This window comes from Salminus brasiliensis, chromosome 13 (assembly GCF_030463535.1).
Source record: "Salminus brasiliensis chromosome 13, fSalBra1.hap2, whole genome shotgun sequence".
NCBI lineage: Eukaryota > Metazoa > Chordata > Actinopteri > Characiformes > Bryconidae > Salminus > Salminus brasiliensis.
In genome coordinates, this window is record NC_132890.1 from 26,562,972 (window position 1) to 26,589,107 (window position 26,136).

General features: G+C 41.0%; 1 protein-coding gene across 2 annotated transcripts in view; it reads right to left on the reverse strand.

Annotated features, from left to right (window-relative positions):
• The window catches only part of cd276 (CD276 molecule), a 123,335-nt gene that overhangs the window by 86,554 nt on the left and 10,645 nt on the right, over positions 1–26,136 (reverse strand). For both annotated transcript variants that reach the window (XM_072695198.1, XM_072695197.1), the window contains 2 exons: positions 25,614–25,734; positions 1,831–2,178 (listed from right to left, as the gene is read on the reverse strand). In XM_072695198.1, coding sequence (XP_072551299.1) covers positions 1,831–2,178; positions 25,614–25,659 — 394 coding nt within the window. In that variant the 5' untranslated portion in view covers positions 25,660–25,734. The remainder of the gene's footprint in view (positions 1–1,830; positions 2,179–25,613; positions 25,735–26,136) is intronic.

The window sequence follows — 26,136 nt, forward strand, 5'->3', positions numbered from 1 at the left end:
AGTAGGAACAATGAGGTTATGTTCCACGAATCCACAAAGTGGAAATGTCTGTGTCATTTGTGCCTTTCTAAATCAGAGGTTCTCAATACTGGTCCTGGAGATGTACCACTCTGGAGAGTTCAGGTCCAACATACTTGACTCCAATATTCAGAGGCTCCTGAAGGCCTTAATGACTTGAAGCAGGTGTGCTAGGTTTGATTAGACATGGAGCTAAACTCTGCAGGAGTGTAGACAGACCAGTGCCAGGACTGGGCACTCACAGATATAGAGGGAATGCACGTGACCTCACAAGTGTTTTTTTGTTTTTTTTTATCTATTTGTTTATAAATCTTTTCTCAGAATTTGGTACTGCCAGTGAATCCACTCGTTTGTGGCTGGCCCCAGCACTAGTGATGCTCCCAACACTAGGAGGATAAGGACTTAACATGTGTCTCCTCCAATACATGAAAAGCCAGCCACCACCTCTCTCTGAACTAGCACTGGGCAGCCGACCCGCTGCCCGAGTAGGTTCCCCAGATCCACCACACCAGCTAACAGCACACCAGCTAACAGCCGCCTGTGCCGGCCAACATTGCTTCAAGAGTGATGAGGGGAGTCAACGCCATCTACCCACATGGAGAGAGCACAGCCAATTGTGTTCGATTAATAGAGAAAGCAAGCAAACCTGGATAAACCAGTCTTCGAAATGTGCCTGAAAACAGTCGAAAACACTCCTAAGACGTTGTGCTCTCAGATATGAGGCTGTGTGTGTGTGTGTGTGATTTGAGCCTCAGTTAGCTGGAGGTTCCTGGCTACAAATCCAAAAATGTCCATTGGCCATTGATTATTTGGTCATTTGGTTGGATTGCTGTTGAGTCCAAGTGCCAGATAATCGCTCGTGCAGATAACCCCTGACTAAAAGGAACACATTCAGTGTACATCATGTATTGTTGCTGTTATATCAAAACTATTATAGAACCAGTTCAATGGACCAATAGAACCAATATTGTGTCTTTATTCTCATATAAAGTTAATATATATATTTATATTCCAGATTTTCTTCCCAATTTGGACCACTAATGACCCAACCCATACCTAATCTCTTGCCATCGCACTTGGTGAGGGCGGAGAACAACACACGCCCCCTCCAACATGTGCACAGTCAAGCGCCTCATTTTACGAACTGCCACCGACGCAACATCATTGGGCAACCAATCACCAGTGAAGTGCAGTGAAGTGATGTATGGAGAGAGCGCCATCTACCCACCCTAGAAAGAGCAAGGCCAGTTGTGCTCTCACTGGGCCCTGGCTAGCAGCATGATCGGGATTCAAACCAGTGATCCTCTGATCATAGTGACAGAGCTTTATTACTTACTTAGAATAAACTCTTATTTTACATTGGCTTCCAAGTTAAGAGCATGCTTGCCTTCTCCTGTAAAGTCACCATTCTGGAGATGCGTTGGACAGCGATGATATATAGCATTTACTTATACCACTACATAATTATGTTCATTAAAACATCTCCAAAGCTCTCCTAATGGGAGTCTAGTATTATTTATAGGTATCATTCAACACCAGGTTGGGTAAACCAGGGCTTAATAATGTTGAATTAGGTGAATTAGGTGTTGAATTAGGTTCTGCAAACTAGCTCACAACTCAACTACTCAACTACTTTCTTCAAAAGGTTGCTTCTTGTTGCTTTTTCCCATATTTGCAGTTTCCCTGCATCTGTTCTAATGTGATCTGGAGTTTGTGATAAGTTAAAACCCCAATTTCTGTTGAGATAAAAGGTTTTACAACACATGAAATAAGTGCATGAAATCAGACTCTTTAGTAAAAGTGATACGTCACCTGCCACCTGCATGGCTATGGCTGATTTGCCGTATGTCTCCACCCTAACAAAGCAGGTGTAGATCCCCTCGTCTGCCACCTGCACTTTCTTCAGCAGCAGAGAGGCATTTCCAGCAGCTAATTGCCCTGTGAAAAGGCTGGTCCTGTTAGCAAACCTCTCCTCCTGGTCAGTAAGTCGGTCCTGCCCGGCTGAGTAACTGTGTACATTCCGCAGAGTGTCCGCCAGCTGCCAGAACACACTCAGATCCGACAGGTTAAAGGTTGAGACCCCAGAAAAGGTGCAGTTAAGGATAGTATCGGTCCCGAAAAGTGCCACCACTGGAGATTCGGGGACATGCACTTCCAGAGCTGCAGAGAGAAAGAGACACAAAGAGAGAGGAAATCCAACTTTAATGAGGCTTATAAAAACACAAGAGATGTTCTGCATTGTTATTCAGAAGATCAACATAAAGAATTTATCAAATCTGATAAAATTATGTGAAATTCCAAACATGTGAAACAACACCACCAGCATGTTAAATACAAACCAATAGGCAGGGTCATTTAAAGCCCACACACACATAAACACTCTCATTCAGTGTTGCATATTTATAAACTACAGCTCTGTACTATTTACTAAACTGTTACACTAATCACTAAATTACTTTTTCAGGCAAATGCCACTTTCCTAAGAAAACCCTGTAACTCTATTTTTGTATCAGGACTTATTTTTGAAAGTGCTTCCACTGACATTGTGAATGAACCCATTACATTTTGAAAGTAAATGTTTTAACTTTTGCTAAAGTAGTATTCCAAAGAGAAGAGAAGAAGACCTGAGAAAACCTCTCTAGAGATAAGAAAAGAGAAGAGACAAGATGAGAAGAAATTTTAGAAGAAAGGTCTGGAAAGAGAAGAGAAGTAAAAAGGAGATTGGGAGCCTTAGACAAGAAATCTAAAAAGAGAAGACTGGAAAGAACTGAGAAGACCTCTGAGAAGAGGTGAGATTAGAAGAGAAGAAAGAAGAGAAGAGAAGTCTGAAGAAAAAAAAAGAATGGAGAAGACACCTGAGAAGAGAAGAGATGAGAAGAGAATGTTGATAAGGAGATGAGAGAAGTGAACAGAAGAGATGCCTGGGAAGAGAAGAAGCCGTAAAAGAGAAATATGAGAGAAAAAGTCTGAGAAGACATCAGAGAAGAGAAGAGAAGAGAAGAGAAGAGAAGAGAAGAAGCTTTAGAAGAAAGGTCTGGGAAGAGAAGAGACGTAAAGAGGAGGCCAAGAGCCTTAGACAAGAAGTCTGAGAAGAGAAGACTGAAAGGAAGTTTAAGAGAAGTTTAAGAAGAATGAAGAAGACATCTGAGAAGAGAAGAGAAGAGAAGAGACGAGAAGAGAAATCATAGAAAAGGTTGATGAGGAGAGGAGAGAAGCGAACAGAAGAGAGGCCTAAGAGGAGAAGAAGCCTTAAAACAGAAGTATGAGAAGAAAGGTCTGAGAAGACATCAGAGAAGAGACTAGATGAGAAGTTTAAACTTTAGAAGAAAGGTCTGGAAAGAGAAGAGAACTAAAGAGGAGACCAGGAGCCTGACAAGGAGTCTGAGAAGAGAAGACTGAAAAGAACAGAGAAGACCTCTGAGAAGAGGAGAGATTAGAGGAGATGATAAAGGATTATAAGAAAGGAATCTGAGAAGAACTGAGAAGACATCTGAGAAGAAAAGCGAAGACAAGAGAAGGAAAGAAAAAAAAAAGTACAGCCTGAGAAAAAGTTGGAAAAGAGGAGAAGAGAGAAAAGGAGAAGAGAGGAGAAGAGAAAAGCTCTCAGAAGAGAAGGAAGGAAAGTCTGAGAAGTTGGAAAAGAGAAGAAGAAGCAGGCGAGGAAAAAGAAACAGAAGACAAAGAGTTTTTTGATGATGATCATGACATCCGAAAACTGAAAAGAGCAGAGACCTCTTCACTCAGATCAATACTGAACAGAGAGGTCTCCACCTGATTAGCACTCTACTTCAAAACACAGCCCAGGCGTCACCTCCTGACACTTCTTTCTTCTGCCTTGTCTTTTTTTATTATTTTAAAGGACGCTTTCCTGATGTTTTCTTTTGAAATCGATGACAGGTTGACGCAGTATGTAAACACAGCTACAGTTTCACGACGTACAGTTCACCAGAAAACCAGCCCATGCTTATGGTGTCAGAAACATACTGTATGACTGCTCACTCAGCCTACAGCAGTTCAGCCCACTCGTTTATGCTGTGAGGTGAGGCACTGCTCCTGCAGGGTTGTGGGAGTAAAAGTAGATGATTAAACTTGGGAAAACCATTAAACATTGTGTTGTTCCTGGATGTTAGGAAGAACATGGATCATTACATCCTTCCTAAGAATACAGATACATGAACACAGCAGCTGATGTGTGCTTCATTCACAGTCTTTGAGAACTCACTGTAAAATATTTAGTGGAGCCAACTGCATTTTTTGAGTTAACTCAACTCAGTTTAGTGAAAAGTTCTCCTAACTCCCATTTTTTACTTTTGCATCTCAGTTTGGTCAACGATACACATTGAGTTGAGCCTCAAGAACATAAGTAAATGAGCTGCAGCAGAAACGGATTAGATATTGTGTAAGCCTGGGTTTTAACCTCCCCCTAAATTTGTTTGCTGCTCATCTGCAGGTTAGAACTCTACCATCACATGACATCCCCAGACTGGGAGTCTTTTGACAATGGAGCGCTTAGGCCTTTCTGAGATTTGAAAGGCATATCTCTTCACACATAATGAGCAGCAGTTAGACTGTAGGGCCACCCTAGAGCTGTGAAATGACTCAGTAAATTTACCTTTCCATTCTTTTTTGAACACAGAAATGTACATGGCTTCTCAGCTCTAGGGTGGTGCAGCTACCTAACTGCCTGCTTATCAAGTGTGAGGATATAAGTTGAAGTTCATAAGTTCAAATCCTGTCAATACCACATCCTTCCGTGGCCAGAAGTCTAAGAAGCTTCACGTTCTACCTAAATATCTTGCAATATTTAATCAATTTCAGCTGCAGCTCTTTTACTAATGTTTTTAAGACTCAATTCAATTTGACTAAGCTGAGTTAGTTTTTTTTTTTACAGTATTGTTTCTTACACATTTGGAGTCTACCCAATTGCTCATTTTCTACCCAATTTGAATGGCCAACTACCTTTTTTTTCACTGTTCATGTGAACTCCCCCTATCCCAACTATGTAAACTACCCCAACACTAGGAGAGTGACAGAGTCTTCTCCCACACATGTGAAGCCAGACACTGCCCCTTTTTGAACTAGGTAGACAACTCGCTTACAGGAACAGGCGGCTCCTAGCTCTGATACAACAGCTAACATAAGCCTGACCAACATTACACTAGGAGAGATGAGAACCCCTGAGAGATTAAGGCCAGTTGTGCTCTCTCTGACTCTGGCTACTGATGGCAGGCAGCATGACCCAGGATTCGAACCAGTGATCCTCGAATCATAGTGGCAGGGTCTTAGTCTACTGGACCAGTCTGATCCCCATACACATTTTAGCCTTGACTGAAGCACAGTACTGAAGAGCTAATCAGACCAGAGGTTATTTACATCCATCTTAAGGGTACAGTAACAAAACAGCCAGTTTAATTTGCAATTTAATTTAATTTAATTTTCTGATACATAAAACAACATAAATGTCACAAAAGTCAGCTTCAGGAGTCTAAAATAAGAACACAAGCCCTGCCAATGAGGCGCTAACTTTCCGTTATCTCTGAGCAGCCTTGCCTCTCTGAACGGGTTATTGCACGTTATCTGTCCTTCTCTCACCCCGGCAAATGGACCAGCAATCGAAAGTGTTTGCTGGCGGTTTGTGTAATAGCGGGTTTGAGGTGGACTGCTAGCTCAGTGTGTCTGCAGGAACAGAGCGCGGTGGGAGTGCGGAGTGTGCCTCGGTGGGAGAAGAGCTTTTGACGTCACGGAAAGTTGAGCTTGAGGAATGCTCCGCTCTTCACATGGGGCTGCAGCAGCAGGACGCGCTCTCACACTGATTACTGATGCTTCAATCAACTACAATCTGTTTCCATATGGGAGGCAGACCTAGGCCTGACTCGGAGTCTTGTTGTGTGCATGCGTGTGTGTGTGTGTGTGTGTGTATACAACTCAGCTGCAAGTATTCTAGCCAAAAGTAGGGTCCAGAGCTTCAGTTCTTTTATGTCAGACCAAACAGCACACATGTCATACCTCTAAATCTCTCACTGGCTAATACACACTAAGTTGCCAGTTTATCTATTTTGGATGGATAATTAATGACCGTTTTATCTGAAACAGCTACAGTGGGCCAAATACTGTTTTTTGTGTTTCTATGTATATGTATTTCTTTTGCAATGCAACAGTGTGAGTGGAAAATAAAATATTTCATATTTTAACACACATTTTTTTGGTTTTTGCTGGTGTGTCCCCCGACACAAGACCTCTTGCCAGCACTGTGTGAGGCATTAGAACCCAAATCAAATTTGTTTAAAATCCTGTAATATTACTCTTATACTTGCTGTATCTTTCAGCTTGTCAACAAATGCATGTGTACAGCTGTCCATGAGGAGGCACTTAAAATGAAAATTTATAATTACAGCAGGGGTGAAGAGCGAATTACACTCCCCAACTGTAGGGGGAGCCCAGGAGCAAACAAAACCAATTTTCAATTTATCTTAAACTGCTACTTTCTATAAATGAAAGTGAAAATTTAGACAATTTCCTGCTTACCCTTGATATAATCAATCCTGTCAAGACATGTTTGTGATCCAGATTTCTGCCTTCTTTAGTGCATTTTCACACTTGAATACAAATGTCTGCAGCCAGGGCCGATTCTGGACTCATGGGGCTCATGATCACTGGTTTGCTTTCACACAAAAGAATTCGATCTGAATTGTGAGTTGATTGCACAGGTTCGAACGTCACTTTTCTGCACCTAGGTTCACCCGTTTATTGCTTTTTCTTATTTTTCTTGAAATCTGTCTTGGAAAAATGGCCATTTCATCATGCAGGAACAGCTGTAAACAAGGAACCGTTCTAACAGGCAATAAGTCGAAGCAGTTACGTGAAAAAATAAACCCATCACGCAACCCTGCATGCAGGCCCGGGATCGGGCAGCTTCCACACCTGCAGCCCGTGCCAGAGTCCACCTGAAGCAAATTCCAGCTCACTGATTTCAGAAGGGCCGGGGATCGGTGCTCTGGACCACCACAGCTTTCACTCCTGACCAAATGTGCCGAACTCACAGAGCAAGCAGACCTGGGTCCAAAAAAAAATCTCTAGTATGAACACATACTTAGTTTAACACTGAAGCTACAAAAAACTACAATGTATGCATTGGTGTTCAGCTGTTTAGAGGTGTCTTATATGTTTTTATAGGTCACAATAAGTCGTAGTGCACCTTAAATCATGGATGTAAGTCAGCATGGCCTTTAAGAAGACCTTCATGCAGTTTTAGAGAAGCTGCAGGCAGTTTCCAATAGAAAAGATTGGGGTGACTATTGACTTCCAGTGTTTATTAGCTATATAAGAAGCACAGCTGCAGTGCACAACTAAGGAAACAAAATTCAGACACTAGACATGTCTTGACTGATCAATTACATCTGATCCAAGCGGTAAATTGTGTAAATTTCCCATGTAAAATGTGTTAAGACAACACTGTTATTAATGTAGGCTGTATTTAACCTTTCAGCTTTTGATATTCAATGAGACATTCAGCTCTAACCTCATCCATCAGTGGAAAGAGACCTTAGTAGGCTCATCACTGACCAGATTTATTCATTTTTAGTTGTACAGCAGCGTGTGTGTGCTGATACACATGCATCAGGCAAAGCAGTGGTTCTAGAGTTCTAGGTAGAGTTTTTCCACACCTCAGCGCCACTGCTGGGATGCCATGAGTCAACCAACAGTGATCATGTGGTGGGAAACTGACAAAGGATGATAGGTTAGAGAATGACTGACACTAATTGTCCATGGAAAAGGATGAGCTACAGTTTCTAACCTTCCAGCAAGGAAGATATGTCAGATAATGGTCTGTAAGTGTACTCAGGATGCAAGAATCCCAGCAATATCTGGTCCTTGGAGGTCCTATGGTGGTCCCTTCCCTTTGATGGACAGGGTTGCAGCTACAGACAAGCTACTTCCAATGACTGTAAACCCAGTGCTTGTAGGGACTGGGTAGGTATTTCGAAAAAACTTGCAGTAAAGGTATTGATTCTTTCGCTGGACTTGGATATGAAAAGAATGAATGGGAGAATAAAAGCACCATTTAAGGAAATTGCACTTGGTCATTCAGAATATCTGGCTCAATACTCCTCACCGGGGGAGCAAAAGGCCGTCAGAGAGAACTTCAAATCCTCATTCAAACACTTTAAATGTGAATTTGACCCATGTCTGGGGTAAATGCGAGGATTAAGAATTATATAAGGGTATTGGGACCCTCTAAATACCAGAGATGATTGATCTAGGGGTGCTCTTTTCAGAAGCGCAGAAGAAAAGGACAGAGAAGTGTGTGTGTGCATTGGAGAGTTAAGAGAGAAGAGTTGGATTGAGTAGACTGGCTGGATTTTTAGTTAATAATGCTGGCCGATGAGGAAGAGAAAGTGAGAGGATGAGAGAATGGGAAAGACAGGACATACACTAGCAGTATCAAATAAAGCCATTAAAACCCTGTGAACGCTGCCACACAACCCTCTACACTTTATTTACCTCTCCACCATCCACTCTGCCCTTCAGATAGAATCGATGACTCTCACTCTCGTCCTTCCTTCCTCCTTCTTCCAGCTATTTCCTCTTCTCTTTTCATCAGCGGATATCCGTGTTTGGTTTCAGGCCTTTTTAAAGGAGGCCGCTTTGTAAGGTAATGGATATCTGTAACTAAAGCTGTTTACGTGTGGCTATATTGCCGTCCCACCCCTCCAGTAATTGCAGTCACATGAATTTAAGCAAAATTCTGACAAAGGCCTTACAGATTTGCCCAATTATCACATTATTTCTACATCAGACATCTAAATCTGTGAAGCACTTTCACAATTATGCGTGCTACGTGCCAGGACATCACAGGATGCATCCAAAATCATGTGTGCAGTTTTGGACGTAACCTCCTTGGACGCTCCGTTCCGCTACAAAACTTTTTTATTGCACCATCCTGAGGAACCTCTGTGCTGAGACTGCTGTGCAAAAAAAAATGTAAATCAGAAGTTCAAACTGTGAATATTTAGAGCTGCATACTATTTCAGTATTTTCTTATTTACAAACTGAAAATCTTACAGTTCTTGCAAATAACTTGCAGGATCTGTACAAAAATCCAGCATTATTATAAAAAATTATAATTGCTTTTTAATTGTACTTAATTACTGATGTAATTAAGTGCTGGTTTGTACTATACCCAACACTAATTATACCTAAACATGTAGTTGGTCAGCTGAAAAAGATATACTCATAGCATACTGATTATCATTAATGCATGTTATGTTGTGATGCCACTGACTGCTATAAAGATAAATAACTAGGGATGCACTGATCTGGCTTTTTCAGTTCCGATATCGATACCGATACGATACATAAATTTTGCATATCCGCCAATACCCGATACCAGTCCGATACCATTGCTGAATTAATAAACCCTATACTTCACCACGTGGGAAAGACTTAAGGTATCTGTACTGACTTAAACATGACTTTATATAATATAATAAATTAACTCATAGATATAAATGTACTAAATTACCATTTGTAATTTATTTATTTGCACATTTAGTGCAGTCTCACGCCACTAAATTAAAGTTAAAAGATTGGTTCCATGGATCAGCCAAATTATCCGATACTCGATCCAGCTAATTTTGTTAATATCGGGACCAATACCCGATCCCAATATCACATCGGTGCATCCCTATAAAAACATCACGTTTCCGAGCCGAAACCAAATGAACATGCAATATTCAACTCATTTCCTGTTAAAAATGCCTGTTCACCCCATTTAGACCTAATATTGTCTTAAATTACAGCACCATGATGTGTTTAACTTATGAAATTTTTACCACTCAACGGGAAGCAGTTTAGAACATCAAAAAAAAAACATTTAATTACACTAATGAAAAAGAAAGGATTAAAAAAGAGAATAAGTGTTTGCCTCCATGCTTTGACACATTTGAATTACCTCCCGCTTTTCACCAAGTCACATAATTACTTAATTGGGGTCCACAAGTGTTTTAGTTAGAGTTAGAAGCATAATGGTCCCATGCTGTAAAATGTAATGAAACGTCCAGAGGTCCGGTTCTATTTATAGACCCTGTAACTGTGGTCGTTTCAGACAAATTCCATTTCTGACCTTTGACCTGATTTTGTTTGATTATTATTACAATTCAATGCTTCATGAAGTCTTTAAATTATCTAATATATGGTAAATCACTGCTTAATGGGGTTAAATCAGGTGAGCTGGTGATGCAGTTGAACACATCCATGCGATCCAAGCTCTGTTGTTCAAACTATCTCATAAGATCTCAAGTACTTTCTTCAACATGAGCGATTCTTGTAACATTTGACTGTATTTATGTTTACCAGCATCTGTTATAACGTGTTCTGGAGTTGCTTTACCAGCAAAAACACTCTTATTGAGGAGATAAATGGTTTAAAATAATGTGCTTTGGTGCCTGAAACGTCTGCACAGTGCATAAACCTTGTATCTCCAATGTTGCTGTTATGAAATAACAACATTTTGGCAAGAGGAATATGCCTGAAGCCCCTCCTACCAATCGAATGTCCTATAAATCCCATCTCTGCCTATGAAGGACCCGCCCTACCTTGGCTGCAGCCTATGCTTTGGAACGCAGCTAATGGGCCTTATTTTAGCAATCTTTAGGCGAGCCATCAAACGCACAGCTTAATTTATGGTGTAATAAATGTAATTAATCATGGGTGTGTTTTGGGCGTAACATGCAATAAACCATTCAGCGTGTCACGTGCCATTCCCATTAAGATTCAGGTGTGGTCTGACTTTGGTGGATTGCTATTTCAATGGTGCATTGCTCACGGCCTGGGAAGGCTTGCTGAGGCAGTGGAGTGTCTCGACTCTAGAATAATAGTATTTTATTTTGTATTTCTGTTTATTATTGATGTAAAAGTTAGCATAGCTGCCAACTGGCATGCACTGTAGGTTTGTGCACTGCTGTCAGTGGCGCCTGTGACCTGAACACATCTCATTTCGAGACCACCATGCCATAGATATCGGCGTAGATATATTCGTAAGCAGAGTTGCTATTTGAACATCACAGGCGGAAGGTAGGAAAATAGACTGTTGGTGGGGTGTAAGATAGCAATTAGCATCACAACGTGCCTTTTGGAGGGTGTAAGTTAGAGCCCAATGTCTCGCATCTGCCTGTCTTTTGTCTTGGGAAAATCATGGGAAAACGAATTAACGGAAAACAGTGAATTTCTGAAAACAGTGGAGCTAAATTTCATACCTGATAGCTGCATAAGGGTAATTTGGTTATTTAGTGATTTATTATGTAAATAATCGATTATTCGCTTCAATAATAGACCGATTATTCGATGATCAAAATAGTTTATAATTAAGTCGCTTGTCGCAGCCCAATAACAAAAGTATTCTGAAGTCTGAAAGCACAAACATGACTGTCTACACGACTGTATAAATAGTTTTTCCAATCAAAACAAGCCCTTTAGATTTGATTTAGCCAAAGAAATAAGTGCATACTTTTCTACATATTAATATCTCTCATCATAACTGACTCTTATATTTCAGGTTGATGTAGATACTGTGAAATTTGACACACTACTAACTAAAGTGTACAACTATCAGTATCCTCATCAGGGATTCTCTGCCCAATATGCACAGCTGGGGTCATCTCAGCTCAAGCTGCAGAGTGAGCTACAGTGGAACCACTGCTTCTTTCCTCGGCAGCCTAAAAAACTTTGCTTAGGGATCTTTAAGAGTACAAAACCCCCACATTCTCCATTTCCCACTTCCACTCTGTCTTCAAATTCTGTTCCCTCATCCTCCTTGTCTCTATCAATCTCCCTCACGCTCTCCCCTGCTATCCCTCTACCCCCCCACTCTCTCCATCCGTATCAGTCGCTCCATGGTTCAATAACACACACCTTCCTATCTCTAACTTTAATAACACAAGCTGTAATGCATCGAGGTTCAATGCGCTCTACTCAATAACAGAGGGGGCCCAGCGCCTCCATTCCTAATATAACACACACTCTTTAGACCAATATCAGCCCAGCCATGGGCCACACGCGCATGCGTGACTTGGTACACATATACACACACACACACATTGGCACACACACATACAGACAAACAGAGCTTCAAATAACAGCGCTCGATATCATTGAAAAACACAGGGCTCAATATCTACCTGTGGAGAAACATACAGGTTCATTTTAAAGTGCTCGATAACTGACTGGAGCACTATCATCCCTCCATCACTCCGCTCTGAGCTGCAGGGCCCGACGTGCACGGATTCACAGAACAGCACATTGGAAATGCACTTGCAAGTGTGTGCACACCCGTGCACGTAGTGGTGCGTAATTCACTCAGGACTTCGCGCACACACATATGTTCGTTTTAAGCCATTGGCAATATATGCACCAAATGAGCCAAAACATTAGGACCACAGTTGAAGCGAATAGCGCTGATTACCAGTGACTGAACTGGGTTCTCGACCGGGTTCTTGTAGTGTTGCCTGTAGATCAAGCTGATTTGGGGATACGCAGATGGCCTAAAATATGCTGATGGTCATATGAGCATGCAATTTGACCAGGATTGCCCAAATGTTTGCTAAAGACCGCATTGAATTTAATTAATTAATTAATTAATTATTCATATATGTTGGATTTAGGAAAACAGCTGACTCTGCATCAAATCCACAAAGGATCCATTGCGAAACAGGCTTGAATAACCTTGGTCAAATTGCATTACAAGAAGTTCATATCATTACAAATAGCAATGAGCCAAAGCATTACTGCTACCTGCTTAATATGCTGATAGCCATTTATATGTACGTATATATATGGACAAACAGATCAATCATCCATAACATTAATAACACCAGCCTAATATTGAGTAGGTCCCACTACAGACCTGACCATTCCAAGCATGCACAGGACCTCTGATGGTGTCTGAAAGGCCGCTGAAATTATTTCTGTAAACCTGAAATCTTAACCTTACCCTAAGTAACCAACAGGACGTGTTGGTAGGAGCATTATGCTAAATAGATTTCTCTTGCTACTGGGCTCCCCCTACAGTCGGGGAAGTGGAACTTGCACTTTGAGCCACCCATAAAGGACACGTTTGACACATGCATTTCTGCACAAGCTGAGAGCTACAGAACCAGCATCTAAAGTAAAGAAGCATGTGGACTAAGGCGGTAGAGTAATATTACTGGATTTCACACAAATATGACTCGGGTTATGCATCGTTACGCAGTTCTTGTGAGCAAAAGTGCAGTTAGCAGTGTGCTGAGCCCAGAGAGGCAACGAATGAGGCACTATTCCCCCTATTCCAAGTTAGTGGAGCATCACCATTATCGCAAAGCTGTCACTTTAAGGTACAAAATGCTACATAATGTTGCTTTAAATCATTTTAATTATAAAAAAATGAAAGACGTAGCTTCTACAAGAAGCACTTTACCTGTACCTTCCTGCCGACTTGTGTTATTTGTAAATGGTGGGTAGATTCCAGGTTTTCCTACACAGCACATACACACACGCATACACCCCTTTCCAAATGCCTGAGTGTTATTATTATTATTATTTTTTTTTTACATCTGACACAGAAATCAGGCAGACGTTACCTGAACTGTACTCTCTGTAAGGCCTTACCCCAGAGCTAGAAAACTGCAGTGTGACAGCATCGCCCTCAGGTGGTACGGACAAAGAACTGCAGCTTGAGGGGATTCCTGATTTATTCACCTACCGTTTTTAAACCAGTAAATAGGGAGTAGCAGATGCTGCTGAGGAAACTCTGTGACCTGCAGCCTGTATACACGCCTAAAAGGAAAAGGAATCGCGTGTAGGATCTGACGGCTCACAGCTTTAATACACACCAGCGGCACAAAGGAAGTCTAGCTGACCTGTCACTTTCTCATTTCCATCCGAAGCAGGACGAGTGGATTATCACTCTCTCTCCAGGTCATTACCAGGTCAGAGCAGAGCGGAGATGAGACACAGTCGCACGTCCACACATGACACCTCTCTCCCAGAGAAATCTTGTCAAATCAAAACCTCTCTCTCTCTCTCTCTATCTCTCTCTCTCTCACCTTCCCATGTCCCACTTCAGACTCTTGATGTTTTCCCCCATTTTTTCCTTCTCTTTTCCTCTCTCCAGCTGCACCCGTCCCTCCCTCCTTCTGTTCCTCCTGTCCACACATTTCCATCAGCACTTTGAGTTCCATTCGGATGAGTTTTATTAACATTCTGTCCAGGTATTGTCCAAATATAATCACACACTGTCAGCTACAGGCTGTTTTTACTCCCCCTGTGATTCTCTCTTTCTATATATATATATATAAACTAAACACATTTCAGCTTACATCTAATGGCCATCTGTTCATACGATTCCTGACCAGCCACTCATCAAACAGCTCAGCATGAGTGATACCAGCAAAACGCTCATCAAAACAGCATTAAAAATATACATCCAATCATCCAAGACATATTTGGTGTCTCGTGTCCTTCATTTTGCACTGGAGTTACAAAGCTAATGTAGGGACCATGCCTCCTCTTTTTTGGGATCTACAAACACACATCAAGCCAGAATTGCAAAACTGCATTGATTTCATGGCAGCATTGGCTTCTATATTCTGTGATCAGATTTTTACAGGCTCTTAAGGCCCAACCTTCTTACAGACACAACTGGTCTATATATATATATATATATATATATATAATAACTGTCCAATGAAAAACATGTATCTTCAATACAGCAGCTTTACAGGAGAAAGGGAAAAAAACTTCTTAACTTTCAATAGAAGTCAATGTAAAATATTTTTTTATATGTTTTTCATTGGAAATTCACCTCCTTTTACATGCAACCATTGGTCAAACTGCTTGCCAGAGAGAGAGAGTGGTTCAGTTGCAAGTGGACCAAGCTCCCAGTTTCAAATCAGTAATCAAATAAGCATCACACACACCATTAAAGCCTGCTGACACAAAAGAGTGAAATAATGGAATTGTATCTATTCTATTCTATCTATTAAAGCTATTATTTAGTCGTGGCTAATTAGTAAATGGTTTCAGGTATTAAAGGTATTAAACTCCCCTGGTCCTACAACTTAGGCCTCCTCCCCAGCCACAACATTCTAACCATGGCAGCCACCCCTGTGTCCCCAGTATCCTCTTTTTTGAACACCAAAAAAGTTGCGTATTGGAGAAGGCATGTGTCATATTGATTACATGTGATCTGGGGAAGAGTACTAAGAAGCTGGTTGGGTAATCATCTATCTAAAAATGGGGAGGGAAATTAAGTTTTAAAAAATGCAATTTTGTTGTGAGGAAAAAGTTTGGACACCCCACATTTGTAACTACTTGAAACACCTAAAATTAGACTCACATCAGCTGCAGATGATTAGATCATCATTAGAGAGGACTTTGGAGGAGCCTGTCTTGTTTAAAACCTCAGGGATTTAGTTTGGTGTTAGTTTAGTGAGTGGGATCACCAATGGTGAGATCCAAAGAGCTTTCTGATGCCTTCAGAAAAAAGGTTGTAGATGCATATGCTTGGGATTTAAAAAAGATCTCAGAACCATTAGAAATCACCCGTTCCACTGTCTGCTAAATACTTTACAAGTAAAACAGCTGCCAATGTGACCAGATCATGCTGTCCTAGCAAGTTTAGCACAGGCGCAGACCACAAGATGTGTAAAGAAGTCTCCAACAATCCTAAAATATCATCTCCATCAAGAGACCACGCCAGCTTGACTTTCCTGAAAGGTGTGCAAGGAAGAAACCAGAAGTCCTGGTCTTTGTCTAGGTGTTGAGTCCTTGAGTCCTGCCCTGATTTTTATCATTTTTTTTTTTTTACTAAGTGATATTTGTTTCAATCACTTAACTGTCAGTTTTCCTCTCCCTTCGCATTTCACTCCTCCATCCGTGTCTCTCGCCCTCTTTCTTTCTCGCTCGCTCTGGGTGACAGTGGCGACAGCGGCTTTATCAGATGTGCTGTGCTGCTCTCATACCCATCAATAAGCTGTTAATGGGCTCAGACTGCTGATGATAGTGGCAGTGGCTGAAGAGCTGACAGAGATAAGGCCAGCAGACAGTCAGAGAACGACAAGACGGACGTGCACGCGTGTGAAAGAGAGAAAGGCAATGAAAGGGAGAGGGAGAGAAGTGATTATACACTGCTCGTTTATGTCTTCATGACTCTGTCTTCTTCAGAAATTTGAGTAACTGTTACTTTTCAGTGAATTAAGAAGGAGAAAAAACCCCCAGTAGCCAGCCCCACTTTCTGGATACAATTCCTCCAGGACTTCCACCCGGGTGAAAAAGTCACATTCTATTAGCTGAGGGGAGAGGGTCACATTGTAATCTCCAGAGGGAGGAGTGGGGTTTTGGTAACAGCACAGGCAAGGCCATGAGTTCCTTTCCCATTGTTATTTAGATCATACCTTGAGGAGCAGGAGAAGCAAAGCAGAAAACAAAGAAAAGGACTGAAAAATGCCAATATGGGACGCTGCTGAAGAAATTAGGGTTAAGGCTTGAGGCCCCTACTTTATTACTACCGTCTGCTGGTGTGTGTAGTTGCTCTTAGGCCCAGTCCAAGTGTACATGGGTATTTATTTTTTTCATCCCTTCCACAAAAGCACTGTTTAAAAAAAATCTTTATCCACATAACAACATAAAATCAGGCTGTCAGGCGCTGTCAGCAGCATGCCAAACCAACAGTGACATTCACTCGTACTGCTGTTGTCTGCCCTTTAATGTGCGGGCAAAGCGGCTCACTCAGCGACAACAGCGATGTCCCTGACAAACAAAAAATCTCTCTCCATTCTTCCACAGCAACCCCTTTATTTTCAGAGTTGTCCCACCACCTCGAGGTCCCACCGGGTCTCGTCCAAAAGCGTCGGGGTCTGTGTCGTGAGAGTGCTGGATATAGCCAGAGCTGGGGGGGTTACTTTAAAAATGCATTCCGAGCTCAGAGTTGCTCAGCGGTCGAATACGCTACCACTTTGCCATCAGCAGTCAGAGTCAGACAGAGCACAATTGACCATGCTGTCTCTCCTGGTACGTAAATAAATGGCGCTCTCTCCCCTCAACACTCTTGAAGCGATGTTGGCCGGCTGTCTGGCGATGACACATCGACAGGAGTTTGTAAGGGGGTGATTGCTGGCTTACCTTCCCAGTGTCAGGAGCATTGCTAGCGCTAGGGTTAGTTGGCAGCATCAAATTGGGAGAAAATTGGAAACAATTTGACAAATTAAAATGAAGAAAAAAACATTACTGCTTATTCTGATTACTTTCACTTACTTTTGGATTAATTGTCTTTTTAAAGCCACATATTCCAATATACTAACTAAAAAAATTACATGAAACTATCCTGTTTGTCAACACCAAATACCAGACCATGTCCTCATGACTGTAAAAAGTGAAATTAATTTGGGCAGATATATTGGCCCATTAATCATGAAATGTTCAAACATCCATCTTCATCTAAAAAGAGTCAACCTCAGGTTATGTTGGTCTGGTTTGCTGGTGTATGTTGGCTTTTTTATTAAAGCTATTCCATTAGAATGCTCCCAGCAGATGTATAGAGCAGATATCTGGATAGCATAAATCATTTGGATAGCGCAAATCAGTGATGCCATAGAAGAAACATGTTTGGCTCCATTAAGAACCTTTTTGGTAGAACAGATATGAGCTTTAAATTGATAAATAACCTTTGCATCAAAAGAAAGATTTGGCTTAACTAAACACCGCCATTGCACAAAGCTAGGGCTAGACGATATGGTAATATCCCGATATTTAAAGATATTTTCATGATACACAATATCAATTGTACTACGCAATTGTACTAAGAAATGCATTGGTAGCAAAAGACTACTACTAGATATTAGAAGTACTATTCATACACCCCCCTATACTGATTACAGTGATTTTTACTCAAAATATGCAGCATTTCATCCAGTTCCACCAGACTAATTACACTGTTTGTAATGGCCGTTTGATCAGTGTTCTTCAAGCACTGATGACATCCTTTATATGCTTAGAAAAACATATTGTGTACCACGATAACAAATTGATCACGATACGATAAAATATTGTCATATTGCCCAGCCCTACATGTAGCCTAAACGAAGGAGATAATAGCGCAAACAGTTTTTCCTCATATACACAACCACACTGTTAACAGTTTCTGAATATAGAAAGTTTTGCAAAACAGTTCATCTAAAAAAAGTCACCTACAACAAAGTTGGACTGCAGACAAAAGGCGAAAATGAATAGAAAAGTTACTTTTCAAACAATACCCACGGACATGTGGACAAGGTCCTAGAGCTTCTAGACAAACTGTTGAACCTGCAATTAAGGAGAAACGTCCTGCTTTAACCACAATAGGATTCCTTGGCATAGCTATTAGCTGATCAAGCTAATTTCTAGCTCCAGGACTAGGCTGGACTGGAAATAATCAAAACACAGCTATTCAAACACAGCGCAATAGTCATTCATCTCTTACCGAGAAATGCTGGGGGATAAAACAAAGTGTTTACAAAGGAAAGGACTAAAAAAAAGTTCATATAGGCTGCTGAAGCAAACAGGGTTAAGGCTTGCGGCCCCTCTTGCACGACTACAGTTTGATGGTGTTTGTAGTTGGTCTTACAACATCCAGAGGAACATGCAATTTAGGAGGAACATCCTGCAGGGACTATAATGACTGAGCGGTTTTGTCCATTGGTGTTTGTTTGTGGATGGAGGACAGATCCTTGGAATGACTAAGGCTAATCAAGCTCATTTCTAGCTCCAGGACTGGGCTCGACTCTTGAGAATGACCACAGCAACACAGCTATTCAAACACAAAGCAATGCTCATTTATCTCTCAACTGAGAAACGCTGGCTCATGGGCGGCAGCTCCAGAGCATTAAAAAGGATAGCACTACTTCTACCTTAGCAGTTTTGCTCTCATGACAACACTGGGATTTGATCTACTGACCTTCTGATGATCTCCTGAGCATAGAGCAAAACCAGGGGAGCTCCACCAGTCAAGAGCTTCTCCTCAACTTCTCTTTCATAATCTAATGTATTACAAAAAAACAAAAGATACCATAAAGGGTTCCTGGGGCAATGCCATGGATGAACCACATTTGGCTCCCTTAAGGGTGAGAAATTAATATAAACCATGTTCTACATGAAAAAGGTACACCTTTACATGATGATACATGTGTACAGTTGTGTTTACATTATGTAAATATTCTCTAGAGCCATCAATTGAAAGGTTTTTAGGCTTGCTCTTTTTTGGTATCACAAAGAACTGTCTTTTTGGGACCTTTTTAAAAGAGTGTGCAGTCGTCTAATGCACCCCTGCTTGATAAGAAGAGAGAAGAGAAAGTATTATGGTCCCACGAAAGCAGGTGCAGCATCTCCAGCAACTCCAATAAAATCAGAAAGCTATGTCCAGTGTTGGCTGATCCATGGCTCATCCACTCTGACTTAGTGTGAGAGTTTCCACAGATGAGTTCAGTAGGATTGAAGGAAGGAATGAAGGATAGGATGATGAGAAATGCAGGCTGGTTCTCCGCTGCAACTTCCAGGAGTCATATGACAGAAGACCATTCCACAAAGCCGCGCTCACTCACACTGTGGCCAGATCAGCTGAGCCAACTGCAATTCAGCAGCACTGTGCGACCATGGTGAACTCATAGGGCTGTGATGAACTTTCACATTCCCTTCTGCATACCTCTTGTTTATCTGAATAATGAAAGCTACAGTACCTATAAAAAGAATTCATCCTCATTGATGATTTCCTCTTTTTTGGTTTTATAAATGGAAACATGGTCAATATAACCTTTTAAATCATTTTAATTTTTAAATAATTTATTCTATAATTACTAATTAACCACTAACAGGACTCCACAGACAGGTGTCTTTATACTACAGTCACTTAAAGCACATTCACTGCACTGGTGACCATTTCACTAATTGTGAGACTACTAGCACCAAGTGCCTGGACCTTGTGTTAAGGGGGGTGAATTTTTATGCAATCATTCATTTTAAACTATAGAATTAAAATTTTATTTAATTATTTACATTTCACTGTGACAATAAAGAGTTTATACATTTTGTACATTCTTTTGTAAATTAAAAACCAAATTATATTGACAGTGATTCCATTTATACATTCAATAAAAGGGGGTGAATAATTTTATATAGACACTGTACCTCCACTAGGGGGCAGTTGAGGGCTGAAACATCCCCATACCTTCACGAAAAGGCCCTCCTTGATTACCACTGATTTAGCACAGTAGTCACAGTATTTTACAAAGCTTTGAAATTCGCCTGACCTTTTCCTACCGATCACTGTGAACAAGCCATAAAACTCACAAACTCATTAATTACAAATCTTTTAGGGTACCCAAACTTTTGCATGGCGCCTCTCTTCTTTGTTTTCCACTCTAAAATTGTACAAAGCAGCATTACACTAATCTGGAGATCATCTGTTCATATTCAACCCACTTGTCTATTCACAGTACCAGAACTTTTGACCAGGGATACCCAAAGTTTTGATTCCATGAAGACCAATGCTTGTCTGAGGAACCTTTTCATTTGTAAAGAACCTCCACATCAAGTGAATGCTTTAAACCTTTAAAAAGGTCTTCACACTCGCACAGCTCTTTAACAACGTGACTGACCAGAGACAACCACTGACATTTTTATTGGACATGACTGGCCTAGCCTTACATACAACGACGTTGTCATTAGTCCATTTTAAGTCAGACCTCGTCTGTATTGATCAACAGTTAATCAGAGTCTCTTTTTTGGTTCAAATGAAGCTTGTCAGAACTGACCAAGGTCCTTATTTGTCCTTTTCACAGCTGCCTTAAAATGAATTAATCTGGCTGAACAACAGTAAGAGATTTGTTTATTTTGTTTAATGTTTAATTTAAATGTGAAATGAACATTAATACATAAGCATTTACTCATGTAAATAAGTAATAAATAAATAAACTAATAAGTTAAATTAATAACTTATATGGCAAAACATCTACTTTCATTGTGCATAATTTTTTTAGGGTAATTTTCTAAGGGTATTTTTCGGAGTAAACAGTGAAGTACTTTTGTGAGTCGCTCTGTATAAGAGTGTCTGCTAAACGCCTGAAATGTAATGTCATGTAAATGTAATGTACATGTAGATCAATAGTGAAATTAAGAAGGCGGGACATTCAAAGCTGTATACATCTGCACACAGAATGTAGAAAAAAATCACAGATGTGAAATTACTGCAAAATCCCAGACATTTCACACAATATAAAAAAGGACATATGGTCAAGCTATCTGAACAGGATCTGTTCACAGTTAACAGTATGTCTTATTCCCTGAAATGTTAGCTACATTAGCTATAATAGTTACAATAGCTCCAGCTCAGCAATAAAGACCAAGCCTAAACAGGCCACAGCTGTGAATGTGGACATTTATGGCATTTAGCTGATTTACATTTATGGCATTTAGCTGATGCTTTTATCCAGAGCGACTTCCAGGGTTGCTCATATTACAGAGGTGGGTCAGTGTAGTGTTAGGAGTCTTGCCCAAGGACTCATATTGGTGTAGCGCAGCACAGTCACCCAGACCGGGAATCGAACCCCAGTCTCCCACATGGTGTGGCAGCTCAGTGGCAGGTACTGGTGTTATCTGTTGCGCCACACCAACCTTGTGGAGAACATGGGTACGACACTCAAGCCCTAAGCCGTGTAAGTTTATGAACCCTGTATGTTTGCTAGCTGGTTAGTCTGTTCTGTTTTTCTTCTGTCTCTCTCAGAGAGTTCCTCAGCAAAGGAACGAGGTGAGGCACTTCATAGCCTTTGCATTACTAAAGCAGGGACCACATTTTGCTCCTATCTGTCTCTCTGGGGATTGAGATGTGACTTTTTCCTCCTCGGCTAAGAGAACAGCAGCATTTTAAAGAAGACATGGTTAAAGACGGAGGCACAGACTCCAGTCCTCTAGATCTGACAGAGTAGGCCAAAGCTGGCTAGTTGCGTCATGTCAACAAGGCAGCATTTATGTAGTGTCTAAATTCGGTTAATGATAGCTTTTGTCGAGCTAAGCTAAACTCTGGACTGCTTCGTCCCAAATGTCTGTAATAGTAAAAACAGAAGTTGCATAAAAAAGATTTTCCCAAAATATCCAACAGGACAGACTGCACGAAACACATATTTAGCACAAGCCGATGTGTATTCTGCCCTGTTGAGCAGTTGAGTGAATTCCGTGTGTGTGTAAGAGAGAGAGCGAGAGAGAGAGCGAGAGCACTTAATCCTGTTCAAAGATATGAGCAATTATCAGCATAGCAGAAGCATGAGGATAAGAAGCAGTAGAAGGATTAAGGCTGATAATCCCGTGAAGGGACAGCAACCTCACACACTCCTGCGCAAGGTCATCCACTAACTCGCTCACACACCATCCCTATCAACACGGCTGAAACGATTATACTTCTTGGAACAGTTCTGAGACCTTTGCTTGTGCATATGCACACACTCTATGTACACTATATATACTCTGATCGGCCATATGATTAACACCTCCTCTTTGTTTCCATATAGGAGCACTCTGTAGTTCTGTAATTGCAGACTATGGTCCATCTGTTTCTTTGCATACTTTGCTAGCCTCCGTTCAGCCTGTTCTTCAACGGTCAGGACCCCACATGACCACCGCAGAGCAGGTAGTATTTGGGTGGTGGGTCTTTCTGAGCGCTGCAGTGACGCTGACATGGTAGTGGTGCGTTAGTGTTTGTGCTGAGCTGGTACGAGATATAGAAGATATAGATATAGAAGGTGCTCCTGCAGTTTAATATGATAATGTATAACTAGAGTTTTATTATTTTTAGCATTTAAGATTATAAAAGTATAATACTAGTTTCTTAGCTGATCACAAGTAAATATACTACTCAAGAGCTAACATGCTACAATATCATACCAATAGAAATGCTCCAAAATGACTCGAATTTACATAGGCTATGGCCGAAATGGCTCCATATTCAGTTTTAGGGCACTTTAAGGGAACTACAATCTCCCACAATGCACTCGTCATTCTTAGTAAACATTGTAGCTCACTACATCAGCTGACATTTATACCAAAATAAATTGTGATGTCTTGTTATGAACTGGAGCCAGTTGAATGCAACAGAGCAAGTGAAAGTTACAAGCAACCACATGCTGTGAATCTCAGGTATTACCCCTGTAGTTCGTTAATGGGAGGCTTACATTTCTAAGCAACCTCACACAGTCATTAGGTTATTCCTTTTACTGATTGAGAGTTCAGTTCAGGTGTGAACAGAGCTTTAAACACGACTCAGCCATCCACACGTTTGTTATGTGACCGGTGCTGACTCATGATGATGACTTGTGTTTCCACCACTACTTAGTAAACTAAACAGTCCCTCTCTATATAGCACAACTCTAATGGGGGACACAGACATCTTTTTACCTTGACTTCCACTGAAAGTTAAGAAGGTTTTTCCCTTCCTCTGTGTTGCTGGCATGTTGGAGGTATATTAAATAAATAAATAAATAAATAAATAAATAAATAAATAAGGTACAACAAATGTTTCTTTATGTGATGCCATAGATTAGAATAACTGCTTTTACTTCCATAAAGAACCATGTTTGTAGCGTAAAGAACCTTTACACCTTTTGAACGTTAGGTTTATTATCCTGTTGATAATCCTACTGCCGAAACTGCTATATTTCTTCGGTAGTGGTTTAGCATTTTGTGTGGAGTCCCACAGAGTTCTATTTTAGGGTCTCTGAATTTGATGTTAATTTGTCGAGAAGTGCAGTTATAAAGGTGAAGAACTAAAGCGTGGGCCTATGTACAAATTAAAGGTACCAATTTAAAGGTTCTTGACACTCACACATCTCTGTTACAGTCACTGTTCTGCGTGGAAATAAAGTGATTCTTCTGTGGCATTGCTCAAAAACCCATGCACACCTTTATTTTCTGTTATTTTCAATATTTCGAGCCCAAAACCTAGTTAATCTAATGAGTCCTTCATTAACAAATCTGTACAGTGTCTCATCTGTACAGAGTTCACAGAGAAGTCAGGAAGCAAACTTGTGATCTTCTAACTGTGTCCTTCTAACTTACACATCAATAACATACTGTATAGGCTTACTATAGGCTTCCCTTCAGAGCGATCCACAGCGGAAACAGCAGCTCTGCAAATGCCTGCATAATGAAAGCAGCGCTGCGGCCTGAAATCCAGACTCCACACCCAGCGAAGAGGCACAATCATAACCCCAAACACACCCACCCACCAACGGGAAACTGCTGCCTCAGGCGCTGAGTCAGATGGGAAAACCCAGCCTCTCTTCCTTTCTGCCTCCTGTCTCCCTCTGCTGATCAATCCTGCGTGTTTTACAGTCCATCTGTCTGCTTTACAATCCCGCTTTTACACTACTCTTATTAAATCCCTGACCTTCTCCTGACTTCAGCTGAAAAGGGACAGAAACTTTCCGGGTGCTTTTATGTGAACCCGGAGTTCGATATAAAACTCATAAAGCAGATTAAAGAGGTTCTGACTGTAAATTCATGTATATTTCATTTAAGGAAGATTCTTCAGGATGAAATATAGAAGGAACATAAAAAAAGAACATGACAGGCAGTGTTTCTGGAGTGTTCAGCGACGTGTACAGCAGTCTCCATAAAATGAAACATTTCGCACCATATTAACGTATTGATGGATGACCACTGATCTACAGTCGCCCTGATTATTAAGAGATATGATTCGAGAATAGAGGACCAGATTTGGTTTGAAAGATTAGTATCGGAGCTGTTTGAGGTGTGTGTTTTTCACACTGGCGGTTACTGGCTAAAGGTATCAGTTTAAGTTAGCACTAGAAAATTAGCAGCACACAAGGAAAATACAACAGGACAAGACAATACAGCCATATTTGTCATTTTTTCACCAATATTAAGCAGAGCTATATGGTATAATATTGAATGATGACTGGGACACAAGGTGTTTACTTGTCAGTGGGTGGTTCGTGGTACGCAGTGGTCAGTACCTAAGGCTCATTGATGCGACCCATGGAGGCCCCACCTTACATCTTACAGGACATAACCTCTTAAAACCCAGCGTCCTTATATGGGGACATTACATTTCTGCTATTCTGCTCCATGATACTTTTTAAAAATTTTTACTTTGACCCTTTGGCCTCATATGGCGGTTAAAGGATCTGCTGCTAAAGTCTTGGTGTCAGTTGTGTGTGTGTATGTGTGTGTGTGTGTGTGTGTGTGTATATATATATACATATATATATATATGCCAGTCACGATAATGACCATATCTTACAATACAAACATAACCTCAATGTTGCTCTTAGTGTGTGTACCTTTTCCATTTAAAATATTTGATTTAATTTTAATTTAATTTTATTTATGTTTTATTATATATATATTTTTTTCATATTAATTATCTTAGCGAACCCCCCTTTTTATGGTAGATGTTAATGGAGCCAGTGCTTGTGGCTGAGGGGTTGGATGCTGCTGCTGCTGCTGCTGCTGGTGTTCAGGCTGACAGGGGTTGTGGTCTTTAGATAATGAGAGAGGAGGGAAGAGGACACATCACCCACCGAGAGAAGGGACGGCCAGCAGTGAAGCCAACAGGAGGGCCAGCATGTTGATCCCAGGAAGCGTGTGTGAGATCAGGAGGAGTGTGTGTGGAACAGCGGGACGGCCTCTTCAATCACAGCACTGCAGGAGCAAACACACACACACGCAGACACACTGATTAACTTACAGCCGTGTGACTGACAGGAGGAGGGAAGGGGTGTAATTGTGTGTGAGTATGAGTGCATGTTCGAGTGTGTGTGTGTGTGTGTGTGTGTGTGTGTGTGTGTGTGTGTGTGGTGGGGGGGGGTAGAGGAAAATCAGACAGCACGCAGGAAACCTTTTCTGAACATCATCAGTTGATGAGCTGAATACAAAAAGCTTATGTGTGTATGACTGAGGAAGATGATGCCATCTGAGGGAATACACATAAGGGAGGACAGTGTGGCAAAAAAGATTAATCACAATATTAAAAGATGTTTAAAATACACGACACTGAATATTACATCAGAAAGCATTAATAATACACTGAAGCTTGTTTTGTAG